The sequence below is a fragment of the Cupressus sempervirens genome, chromosome 4, assembly GCF_028749045.1.
Source record: "Cupressus sempervirens isolate cs-2001-9-10 chromosome 4, ASM2874904v1, whole genome shotgun sequence".
Classification (NCBI taxonomy): Eukaryota; Viridiplantae; Streptophyta; class Pinopsida; order Cupressales; family Cupressaceae; genus Cupressus; species Cupressus sempervirens.
Window position 1 is genome coordinate 478,488,706 of NC_143121.1, and position 13,320 is coordinate 478,502,025.

At 36.1% G+C, this 13,320-nt stretch overlaps 1 protein-coding gene across 6 annotated transcripts in view; it reads left to right on the plus strand.

Moving 5' to 3' along the window:
- The window catches only part of LOC149562034 (propionyl-CoA carboxylase), a 337,515-nt gene that overhangs the window by 58,821 nt on the left and 265,374 nt on the right, over positions 1 to 13,320 (plus strand). For 4 of the 6 annotated variants that reach the window (XM_089825585.1, XM_089825582.1, XM_089825580.1 and 1 more), the window contains one exon: positions 941 to 1,054. The exons of the other annotated variants lie outside the window; for them this stretch is intronic. In XM_089825585.1, coding sequence (XP_089681711.1) covers positions 941 to 1,054 — 114 coding nt within the window. The remainder of the gene's footprint in view (positions 1 to 940; positions 1,055 to 13,320) is intronic. 6 annotated transcript variants of the gene reach the window in all.

The following is a 13,320-nucleotide window of genomic DNA, read 5'->3' on the forward strand; positions in this document are numbered from 1 at the left end:
AAAAAATGGAGGTTTGCATCTAGAAAGATTTGGAAGGAAAGTTCAAAAGATATTGAAAAAAAAATAAAAATATGATATTAAATACATAAATGTTTTAAATAATAATAGTTCCATACAGCAGTCGGAAAAAATAATTTGTAAATTTGTAAAAGACAAAAAATTCAGTGCAATTTAAGTTAATGAATTTTAAGTTTTCTGAGCACATTGATTTAAATTGTGAACTGTAGCTTGGCTGACCCCAGTGCCATTTGAATTTGTAATGAGAGCTTCACTTAGTCCATTGTCATTTCAATGGTGAACAATAGGTTTGCAAAGCACCACATAATCTACTATCGTATCTGTTTGATTCTTATCTTGACAACCAGGCAGACAATGGTGCTCTTAAGTTTAACATCTCTTTGGGCTTAGTTAAAAGGTTAAATAAATAAAAATCATGCAAACTACCTAGAATGCTGTTCGTGACAGGAGCCAATCTTAGATTCACATGGAAACTGGCAAGTGGCAACAGCACTCACAAATTATGGGCAACACACAATTTATTTGGCAGTTGTTGCATCTGTAACAAAGACCAAGGAAGGCTCTTAAATTTGCAATTTTTGTTGTGAAAGACATTCATGTGTTTTAAACTGCAGTGGGGTTCTCCAATCACATTTACTGTAACTTAGAAGTATTCTGTTAAGCCAATTTTAACTTAGAGAAAAGGTTCTTCCCCCTATAGATAATGATTTTTCTTTGTGCTTGAGCATATGCAAATGGTTAAATATACCTAACTAGAAATTTTGATACTTTTTTATAGTTATCTAATTTTGGTTTAGTCATGTTTTTGTGAAGTAGAGTTTTGAGATAGAATTCAGTATATTTGGTAACTTTATTCACAATTTTTTTTTTAGTTCATGTCTGCATTCAACATTGATAATGTCTGTAATTTGATGCATACAAGGGTGTTAGCACATACCTAGGAGCAGCTCCCATTGTTCATGTATTGGAGGAATCTAAACCACACATTGTCATCACCACACGTCTAGCAGATGCTGCTTTGTTTCTTGGTCCAATGGTAACATACATTATCCAGAGTGCTTTGCATGATAAGTTTTTAAATGGTCTGTAAAAAGAGTTTCCTATATGGTAGAATACATTTTTAGGAATTATTTATTTTCAGTTAAGCATTCTTATCAGAGATTTTGCAATCCTTTTACTGTACACTAATATTATTTTGTCTCTCTTTCAATGATTATAAATTTTTTAATGTTACATGTAATTACTTTTTAGTATTAGATACGACTATCGGATAAAAGTTATCTTGACATTAGACTAATGGATAGATTATTTATCCATGTACTATAACGATGTTTAAGAATCTAAATATTGTAACAAAAATGTCAATTTCGAATATTGCAATCACTTGTGTGCAGGACTGTTACACTAATGTTGCATCATGTGATATCTAAATGTTTGCCAGACATCAATACGTTTATAAATATTTACATATACACTACCTGCAATGTCTGAAAAGCGAAGTATATAAGCATGGTTACGGAGAGACCCATCTCCCCCCTAAAAGTCGCATCTCGGAGACTTTTCGCATCTCCGGAGACCTCAAAAAAGGTTGGAGACTTCATGACAAAGTCTCCTAAAGTCTCCCAGTCTCCTAATCCAAAAAGTGAAGTCCCCTTGAAGTCTCCTAATAAAATATAAATGTAAAATATAATATTAAATAATTTTATATATTTTAGCTGTCATTTTAATGTTTTTAATGCAAAAATTAAGACCAATGAGATACAATAATGTGATTATGCGAGTTTTGAAATCTTTGACTTTATATTAATGTGACATTACTATTATTATTTACTTTAGTCTTTTAGTTTTAGGGGGATTAGGGAAGGAATAGGGCAAATAGAAGGCGGAGGAAGGAAATATGCAGAATTATGTTGAAGAGTACCAGAGAAACATAGAAACATTCTCTGCTCATACCAAATACATAATCAAGGGAGACAAGTAGATATCCACCATGGTCCATACGTTGTTTGAAGGAAGATCACTGTCATCGCATAGAGAAGGTAAAACATGAACATTAGGAATGGAGATTGCCCAAATACATTGACCAAACAACTCATCACAAAAGTATTGTGATACAACTGGTACTCGCCATTTGAAATCTACGGCGAGAAGATATGAGGAGGAATGAATGTGGGAAGCCACTGATAGGCTAGGAATCCAAATGAACATAGGATACACTGTTAATGTTTAGGAGAAAGTCTAAGTTCCAAAACTTGGGAATACCATATAAATCAGTCATCGACAACAAATAAAGAATGATAGAATGGAGATTCACGGGAATAGGAAGTACTGTATTAGTCTTTAGGTTGGTTTCATAGGGGATTAATACAAATAAAATACTGAGATTGTTCGAAAATGCCTATGCATCCTTTTTGGGCCACTAGGTGTATTAAGTAATATTGAAATTCATATTGATAAGACTATACGACAGTTGCTAAGACTATTCCATTGCTTGTTGGGAGTCGGGAAAGGAGGTTGTATAAAGGCTTTCCAAGCTAGGATGAGTGTTGATAAATTCATATTAACTTGGCTTATCAGGGATAGGAATGATAACACCTCTCTATATTGAACAAAGGCCAAGCAAAAGAGATATAAATCAAATTTACACTACACAGAGAGTGTACACGATAGATCATAAGAGATTTCACTACAAATGGAATTGGATAGCGAAAGAATCTACTTCAAGGTTAAGCAACAAATCAAAGAGGGAAAATAATCGATATTACCAAGACTTTCCTTAGTAACATCCAACGCAAGTGTATAACTATAATGGAAATCATATTGCATATGATATCTATTGTATCTAATACTTTGGAGACTGTAATAACTAGTGAGTTAAAATTTATCCTCGAGAATCAACTCCCTTTAAGGAAGCATTCCATTGAATTAATCTGTGATAATAAGGAGCCTTGATATGGGTTATTGATATATCAGTGGACCTATATTTCCATTTCATGAAATTAGGGTGAAATTGTGATTGAAAATCATAACGAAGAAAAGGAATTCAAGTTATTCTAAGGCAGGCAGATAGGGAACATTAGATACAGGTTGAAGGTGTTATGGTTGTACGGTACTAAGAGGCTGGCCGTACGATTTGCTAGGAGAGGCAGTACGGATGGGAGGCTGTACGGAATGTAGGGTAGACTCGCCGTGAGGAAGATTCTATGAAGGCCGTACAGTATTTGCACTGAGTATTGTGAGTAGTGGATGGGGTACGAAAGGAAAATGGTTTCAAATTTGCACCTTAAACTATTAATCCTGAATACATCAGACAATGCTAAACAAGAATATAGATTTGAACACAAATAATCTTCAATTAATATTTTCTAAAAGATGGTGCTCCGATTTGTCAAATCCGAGTGAAGTATTACATGCAATGGAATAGGGTGAGGGTTGAATCTCACTGAAACTGGACAAGCCAAGTGGGGAAGGTCTTTCACTTCCAAAATGGCGAAGAACAGAGAATCCCAACAGGAATTCATAGTAAAAAGAAATAATCCAAAATGCATACCTATGACTACCTACAAGCCGTGCTTAAATATACGTCGGGAAAAACTTTCCGAGGGTATGCAAAGATAGTTGATGGCTACACAAAAACTACGAAAACAAAATAAAAATGGGTCCAAGATATATTAAATCAATCGGCCCATTAACAATAGTTTTGATTAATAATTTATTTTATAACGGGAACATTATAGTCCTCTTGTCCCAAATTTTGCTTGCTATCAAGGAAATGCAATGTCAGATGCTATAGAATGTGCTCGCCCTCCCATGTCGCATCGTCCAACGGCAAGTGTTTCCAACGTACCAAAATATTCCTTCAACGTGCAGTTCCATAGGGTCTTCTCACGTACTTCGATGATCTCGACCGGTTCCAATATGAGCTTTCTTCATTGAGCGGCGGACGGGTCTGTAGCTACTGTGACATTTTGTCCAGAGTTGCATGGACACGGGTACGGTATCGGATACGGGTACAGGTACGGCCAATTTTTGAGACCTCTTATTTGGGAACGACAAATACAACATTCTTAAAACACACACATATATATATATATATATATATATATATATATATATATATATATATATATATATATATATATATATATATATATAGATTTTCAGTCATTAAATAAGTTTTTCATTATAATGAAAGCAATATGAACACATAATTGATAATTGTGACATATTCCAAAATACTATAGTTAGATATAGTTTTATTATTAAAACGAAATTCAAATACAAAAATAGTTTGGTAGAATCACATGCTATCAAAAATATCATCACTGTTCTCTTGAAACTCGACATCTAGATCATCAAGATTCTCTAAAGAGTTAGGATAGCTGGATTGAGCATGACCACCACCTAGACTCTCAGAACCCATTGATGATTCAGCGAAGGGTCCTCTGACCATGTCAAAATTCTCAACATTGAGGCTGAGATGTGTCAATGCATTTATAGATACATCAATGCATTTATAGATACATCAATGTCACTTATCTAAAGTTGGACATCCCAAAGTCTGTTGGGTCCTTTTATGTAGTCTGTGGAGGAATGTGACAACAGATGAAGATTAGAGTGCACATAGACAAGGTCCTCTGCTTTGCTGGCTGCCAACCTATTTCGTTTCATAGAATGGATAAAACCATATGTACTCCAATTCCTCTCAGATGCAAAAGAACTAGAAACCTGCAATAAGAGTTTATATTATAATTTATAAGTTACAATTACAAAGACAAACAATCAAAAACATTTGAAATAAGAAATAATTCTTATTAGAATAATTAGTATAAAATGAAACCTGTGATAGAAGCTTGATTGCTAGCTTTTGCAAATGTGTAGTCATGGCACCATGGAAGTTCCACCACTTTATAGGATCCATTTCTTTTTTATCTGCCATTGCATCAACATCTGCATAAGTTCCATCAGAGGAAGCAAATGTCCCAAACTCATCTCGAATCTCTGCAGCAACTCTAGGATCTGTAGACATTTTCTTGAACGCTTTTTTATATCCTTCAACAACCTCAACATCCTTATTTGGTGCTGTCCTATTTGGCAATGCTAACATATCAGCATGGTAGTACTTAGGGTTTAAAGCATATGCCAAAAGTTGCAATGGAGTTGTCATTTTATCCCATCTTTTTTTTATTACATCATATATTTGCTTATAAAAAAATTCAGAGGGATCTTGCTCTTTTTCTATTATAATATCTCTAACTTGCTCCACCATTGTATCTATGCAATCATAGATGTCACCTAATATTGGCTTATCAGTATCACATTGACGGATCAAGGTGTATATTGGCTCAGTGAAAGATAGTAAATAATCTATTTGAGCCCACCAATCCTCATCAAGAATTAACCTCCTGACATTATTTGCTCTATCTGTTTGTGATTGTCTCCATACTGCCCAAATGTCACTAATCACCATACTTTTCAAATCTTGTTTGACATCAACAAGCCTTTTGAGAACAATGTAGTGTGTGGCAAAGCGTGTCTCAACCACCTTCAATAAATAAAATAAAATAAACATTTTAAAACCATATAAATCTTAAATACATTTCAATAGAAAAAAAAAATGAATATTTTTGAGAGAAAACATTTACCCTTAACAACTCTAGCTTAGCGAATTGTCTGTAAATGGCCTGTGACATGTGATGATTACAAATAAACATTTCAATCTCTTTGGCTTCTTCATAAATCTTTTGTATCCATTGAATTTTGCCAATTTTTTGTAGCATTAGATTCAAAGAATGAACTACACAAGGAGTCCACCAAATTTTTGGATATCTTGCCTCCACGACCAACCCAGCTGCTCTGCATACTTTTGCATTATCTGTGATCACTTGAACAACACTTTCTGGTCCCACAGATTCAATTGCTTCAATTAAAACATTGGCAATAAATTGTGTATCTTTCTCTTCAGCCTTGCATTCCATTGCTCTCAAAAACATTGCCCCCTTTGGGCTCATTGCAACCACATTGATTAGTGGCCTATCTCTAGCATCCTTCCATCCATCACAAATGATGGAAACTCCAGAAATTTTCCATGAATCTCGAATCACTTGCAACTGTCTATCAATAATCTCTTTTTCTTTGATCAAAAGAGTAGTACGAACCTTCTTATACCTTGGGCTTTTGTATCCTTTTGGAGCTTCATTAATAGACCTAACCATCTCTTGCCAATATGGCGAGCGAACCACATTAAATGAAATTCCATTCGCATATAGACAACGTGCAATACTCTGATCTGTATCCTCTCGACTTTGTAAATTAAATGCCTTTTCAAGAGGTCCTAAATTACGCCTCTTGTCACCAGTAGAGGTTCCTGAAGTTGGATGCAAAGGAGGTCTATTGAGACTTGACCTTTGTGTTGACTTTAGAACTTGACTATTAGCTTCATCCTCTTCTTTTTGGTACTTTGCAATCTTCTCATGCGACAACCCCTTCCCTAGTTGACCATCAACCTTTGGACCAGGGCACACTTCACATCTTGTACCTTTTATGTGACAGAGATTTCCACGAACCCTTGTATAAGAACCGTTATAATCAATCAAACACTCATGACACTTCCATTTAAAACCTCCGCCGCCTTGAAATTTCTTGATGATGGTTACATGTTTCCATAATGGATATTTAGCATTTGGTTTGATCCACTTGTCATTTTCTGATGCTCTAACATGTGTTGACGATGACGCCATGATTAGGTTCCTGTCACGTGAAAAAAATAAAAAATTAGTAAAATCATGAAATCAAAAGTTAAAACAAATTCACATTAAGCTATAAAGCACATATTTAAAATTATAAAATATTTATAAAATGATTAAATTAAATATATGTGCAATAATTTTTATTTCAAATTTAATTTTACAAGAATATAGCTTTGAAACTTAAATCTAAATTATTTATTAATTAAAAATAAATTAAATATACTCATAATATTAATTAATTTAGTTGAAATACAAAATTTAATATTCTAATGGTAACTCTACAGGCTAAAATAATTATTAGGCTTTATGAATTATTATATATTATTACTATAATTAATAATGCTATTTAATATTTATTAATATTTAGAAAGTTTAAATTTAAAAAACATAAAAAATAAATATAAATATAGAACTAGTTTAAATTTTTTAATAATTATAATTGTTTTTAAAAACTAAATAATATTAATTTATTAAAATTAAACTATTAAATTTTATATTTATTTATTCAATTTTCTTAAAAATAAAACTTAGAAACGTAAATTTAATCTGAACCATATTAAAGATAAAACATTGCCATATAAAACAAAAATTAAAAAGATCAAACGCAGAAAATTTAAAAAATCAAACACGAATTAAAACACGTTACCTGTATTCAGCAGGGTTAGAAACGCAATGCGATAAGATTTGGGAAGAATGTGGAATGGAGAATTGTAGGCGGAAGAACACGGAATGAAATTGCTGGCGTAGACACAAGCTGGAGCAAACGCCTCTGTAAAACGCTTAGATGGAAAAAAACGAACTATTCAGAATGGCAAATGAAAGTTTGAGCTATCAATCGATTGAGGGATCTATTTATAACTTCATATTTTTCGATTTTTCCCAATAGATCTGTACTTAACTCGTGATTTGTCTAATCGCTGGGAAACAAATGGCAGTTTGGTGTAAATGTTTCTTTAAATCGACTTGGAAAAAACCCACATTCTATTTTTGCTTGCCTTTTAAATCGTAATGAACTGAACTCTTTTTCGAACGCCTGAAGAGATTCGGCTCATTTTTTTCCAAAAATTATTTTCCCTGTTTCAGGCGCGGATTTAAAAATGGCATTTTTTTGAAAACGGGCGGAAATGATTTGCCCTCGGATTTTCTTCGTTTCGTATCCGTATCCGTATCAGATACGGCAATACGCATATCAGAGTTTGAGGGGTTGCGTTTCCAGTAACCCTGATTTTGTCCTATAGCTTTCTTAAGACGAGAAACATGAAAAACATTATGAATACAGTTTCGCTCTGGAAGTTCCAGTTCATAGGCAACTTCACCAATGTGGTGAACTACCCGATAAGGGCCATAAAATCTTGGCTTTTGTTTTTCTTTCCTCTTTTCCTTCAATGAGGATTACCGGTATGGTTGAAGTCTGAGATAGACCAAGTCTCCCACTTCAAAACTTCTCTCGATTCGGTCTCTGTCAGCATACATCTTTTGTTGATTCTATGCCCATTATAAGTTTTCCTTTAAGCATCTCAGGATATCTTGTCCCTCCTGAAGCCAGTCCCTCGCCCTTGGTGCATGACTGTCACCCAAAACTGTGTCGATGAAGGAGAGGGGTTCGTACTTGTATAGTGCTTTGAAAGGTGCCATCCCGGTTGACATGTGGTAAATGGTATTGTAGCAATATTCCCCTAGGTGCATCCATTTGACCCACACTTGTTATTGTGCTGAAATGTAGTTTTGAAGGTATCCTTTGAGCCACTTGTTTACAATCTCCGTTTGTTTGTCTGTCTAAGGGTGATAAATGGTATTGGGGGACAATTCTTTTCCTGCCAGCCGAAATAGTTCTGTCCAGAATATACTAATAAATCACCCTTCTCGATCGCTAACAATGTTTCGAGGTAACTCGTGCAGACAAAAGACTTCTCTAAAAAACAGATCGGCTACCTATGTGGCCAAAAAATTTGAGGGTATGGCAAAGAAATGTGCGTACTTCGTTAGTTTGTCAACCACCACGAAGATATAATCCTTTCCGTTCACCTTGGGAAATCCAGTAGTGAAATCCATCGAGATACTATCCCACTTCTGTTCTGGAATTGGTAGAGGTTGCAGTAACCCGGCGGGAAGAGTATGTTCAGATTTGTTTTGTTGGAAGATTGCACACTCTCTTACATACTACAATACGTCTCCTTTAAGACCTTTCCATGAAAACCTCTCCCTGAGACGTCTGTAAGTTTTGAGGAGGCCCGGGTGTTCTGCCAAGGGTGAGTCATGTACCTCCTTCAAGATTTTTTGCTTCAATTTTGATTTCGACACTAAATATATCCGATTCTTATAGTAAATGATGTCATCCACCACTTTGTACCGATCATCCTGGGTGTTGCCATTCATTAGCTCATAGGTAAATGTGATTTTGGAGTATTCTACCAACAAATGTGCTTTCTAGTTAGCTGAAATTTGGGTCAATAAGTAGATGGCGGGTTTTCTAGATAAAGCATCTACAACCACATTGTTCTTTCCTTTCACATATTCAATGTCAAAATCAAAAGTCTGAACTTTGCTTACTCATTTTTGTTGCTTCTCGTTCAAGTTGTGTTGCTTCATAAAATATCTCAAACTATTGTGATCCGTATGAACGACAAACTTGACAGCCACCAAATACTGCCAAAACTTAGTGCATGTACGATGGCCAACATCTCTTTGTCATAAATGGAATATAAACATTCTATTTGCATAAGCTTCATGCTCTCATAGGCTATGGGGTGTCTATCTTGCATCAGTACGGCGCCAATGCCTTCTTCGGATGCGTCGCACTTTAGAATGAACGGTCGAGTGAAATCAAGTAATGCAAGTACGAGACAAGTGCTCATTGCTTCTTTTAGCTTATTGAAAGTGAGTTGCACCTTTTCATTCCATTGGAAGGAGCCCTTTCTTGTTAGATTTGTTTTTGGGGCGTTGAGTTGAGAGAATCCTTTTACAAACCTCTGGTAATAACTGCACAGTCCAAAAAATTCTCACAACTTTGTGAGTGATTTTGGGGGAGGCCAATCAAGGATAGCCTGGATCTTCTCCTGATGAAGTTGAACTCCATATTTATTGACAACATGCCCCAGGTTCAATATTTCTGTCATACTGAATTCAAACTTGGATTGCTTGGCGAACAAGGACTGATCCTCCATGATCCTTAGGACTTCATCCAGATGCTTCAGGTGCTCTTCCCATGTCTTGCTATAAATAAGGATATCAACAAAAAATACTAGTAAGTACTTATGTAATTGTTTGTTGAAGGTGAGATTCATGCATGATTAGAATGTAGTAGGAGCATTCGTTACTCCGAATGACATGACTAGGAACTCATAATGCCCGTAGTGACAACAAAAGAACGTCTTTTCCACGTCTTCTTCCCTCATGCGGATCTGATGGTATTCGAAATGGAGATCTATTTTCGAAAAATAGACTGCGCCATGTAATTCATCCAACAACTAATCTATCCTTGGAATGAGATATCTATTTTTTATTTATTTTTGTTCAATGCATGGTAGTCCACACACATGCGCATTGTCCCATCCTTTTTGACCAATAGCACTGGTGACGTGAAAGGGCTAGAACTGGGACAGATCCATCCTTTCTCCACCAATTTTTGAATTGTCTTTTCGATCTCATCTTTGAATTTCTTGGGATGGCGGTAGGGTGTGGTTATGACTAGTTTGACTCTTGCTTCCAATTCGATAGTATGTTCAAATGCTCAATGAGGAGGTATGCTAAGAGGAATGTCTATCAAAACTTTATCATGATCACCCAAGATATTCTAGAGATCATCATCCCAAGGAGGTGTTCGTGGCCCTTTTATTGGTTCTGTCGAGACAAAATAGTGTGCAGCCCAAGCAATGTCATGATGCTAAAGAATTGCTTTCATCCTATGTGCAAAAACTTCATTCGGATCCTCATTTGCCATTCCATGGAGAACAATCTTCTTTCCATCGACAACAAAAGTGAAGTCCATTCGTTTGAAGTTGAGTGTATTCATCAAGTGTCTCCATCCACTGTATGCCCAGAATAACTTCCATATCATCAAGGTCCACTATGATGAAATCTTCGATCACCGTGTGATTTGCCATTGTGATACTTAGTTGAGAACAAGTTGTGTGCAAAGCAGAAGAGTCCCTCCGGGAACTTTGATTTGGAATCTTGCGTGCGCCTCCATAGGTAGACTTCTTTGTTTCACCAGAGATGAGTTTATGAAGTTTAGAGTGGCTTCGCTATCGAGCATCATCATAACCCTTTTTTTGTCATGTCCCCCCTTTTAGCTCAGTCTAGCAGAGACATGTGAGGCAGCTTATTATGGGGTCTTGTAGGCTGATAGGGTTGGATAGAGACCTAATATGGTTATTCAGTGTTGGGGACTTGATGTTCTAGCAGTTATTGATCAGTTGGGAGATGTTCCTTGTTTCTAGGAGGCAGTTCCTACTTTTTAGGAGGTATGATCTTGCCCATGGTTAGGTCTCCATGAGATTACTCTTTGGGTTCAGTTTCAGAGGGATAGGGCTTGTTTCCTAAATTTTAAGAGCATCCCTAAATTTTAGGGATGAGATTACCAGTGGATCCTTGATTTCCGACTTCAATCACAGACAGGTGACAGGATGATTTTATGGTTTGTGATGTTAGTTGAGCATTTTGTGGCTATTTGGGTTATATTTTTAATATTTCCTAAGTTAGCGTTTAATAATTAAATAAGGCTAAGTTATTAGCCATTTTGGAGCAATAGGGGGTTTTTGGCCGCATCTGGATGTGCATCCTATGGTGTGATAGCTCGTTGGAAAGGTCTCAAAATTCTCTAAATCTTTCTCTTTGGTCTCAGGGCAATTTAGTGAACAGATTTCTGTCTATGAGGAGAAAGGTCATTTTCTAGTAACATGACCACTTTAAAATAAGAAATTATAACACTTTCACTACCCAACGCCACTTGGAGACACTTAGGGTTCGATTTACAATTGAGAGGGGTTATAAGGAGATAGAAGCTTCATTCTAAGATTATCTTTTGCATATTTGACAACTTGTTTATGAATTTGCTTTGAATAGGTGATTTCTAGTCTGGGACACAAACCCCAGGTTAGTGATTGGCTGGGACATAGCCCTCAGCAATCTTTGGCACCGAATCTCTTAGGCATTGTGCTTGGTGATTAAGGACAGAGGCATCAATTCTCATTGGGGTTTCATTGTGGCATATCATCTTTCCAGTTGGAACGTGGTTCATTGCAGCCTGTGGGACGCCATTTACAGCAGATACACCACGTGGTGTATAAAGTATTGCTTGTATTCACCTCCAAATGTATGCTGGATTCAAGAACAATCTTCACCTTTCAGTTTGACATCAAATTTGTAACTAAGCTTTGGGAAATGCATTGGATTTATTGCTTGGCTCTATAATTCAGAAAAATCTGCCTGGTACAGTTTGCAATAATTCTGATTTTTATTGAATACTTTATTTATTTCAGTCTTGTTTCATGGTTGCTGTTCCCTATTCCTTTCTATGTTATAAAACCATAAAAAACAAACAAACCTTTCTGCACTTCTGTCTAGTTCTGCAAGAAAACATAAATAAACAAGAGAACTGATTTAAAAATATAAAATTACATTAGATCAACAGAAGAGATCCATTAGGGATCTTTCATTGTTCTTGAAGGGTTCCCCATACACGAAACACTGTACACCTCGGGCTACCGGCTAGGGCGATGGTTCCTCCGAGCTGTACCAAGGCTTCAATTCTTTCTGTACGGTTCAAACTAACCATTTTGGTGTTCTCATGGGGTTGGTTGTCTTTGGAGGGTATATCTTCCTGTTTGTCCTCATCAGTGGACACGACCTCAATGTAGTGGATTTTTTCTTTCCCGAGGCATCTGTGCCTAGGTTTCCATTGTCCCTTGCAGTTGAAACATAGTTTTTTCCTTTGGAGCTCTTGTCTGGTAGCTTCGTCCAGTGACAGCTTCCTCGGTGGAGGTTTATTATTTTTGTCCCTTGGAAACGCCGGTAATTTGGAATGTGAGTAACCCTAAGAGGATGATGCCGATGATGATACCATACTTCATGCCTTAGAGTAGCAGGATTGAACCCTTTTACCCAACCTTTCAGTGGTTTTGTTAGTCTGTCCATGAAGAGCACTATCCCTCTTTTTTTAGAAATGTTCGTGACCAAAACAGAGTTTCTAAAAATTCTGCAATGTACTGGTTAACCGATCCATTTTGCCTTAGCTATGCCAAATCTTTGAAATTGAGTTCCGGATCTTTACCATCAAATCAATCTATCAATCTCTTAGTGAATTTTGCATAGGTATTTATTTGATCATGCGCTAGTGTGATTGTGTCGTGATGCTACCATTCATGCACTACTCCCTCCAAGTGTAATGCCACAAATTTAATTGCTTCCTCTTCTAGCATAGGATTAAACTAGAAATAAGTATCGACCTTCATTACCCACGCTTGTGCAGATATGGATCTAGATCCGTCAAATGGAGACAAATTTACTTTACTTCCTTCTGAGATCATTGTTAAATTATCCTTAGTTTCTGCCT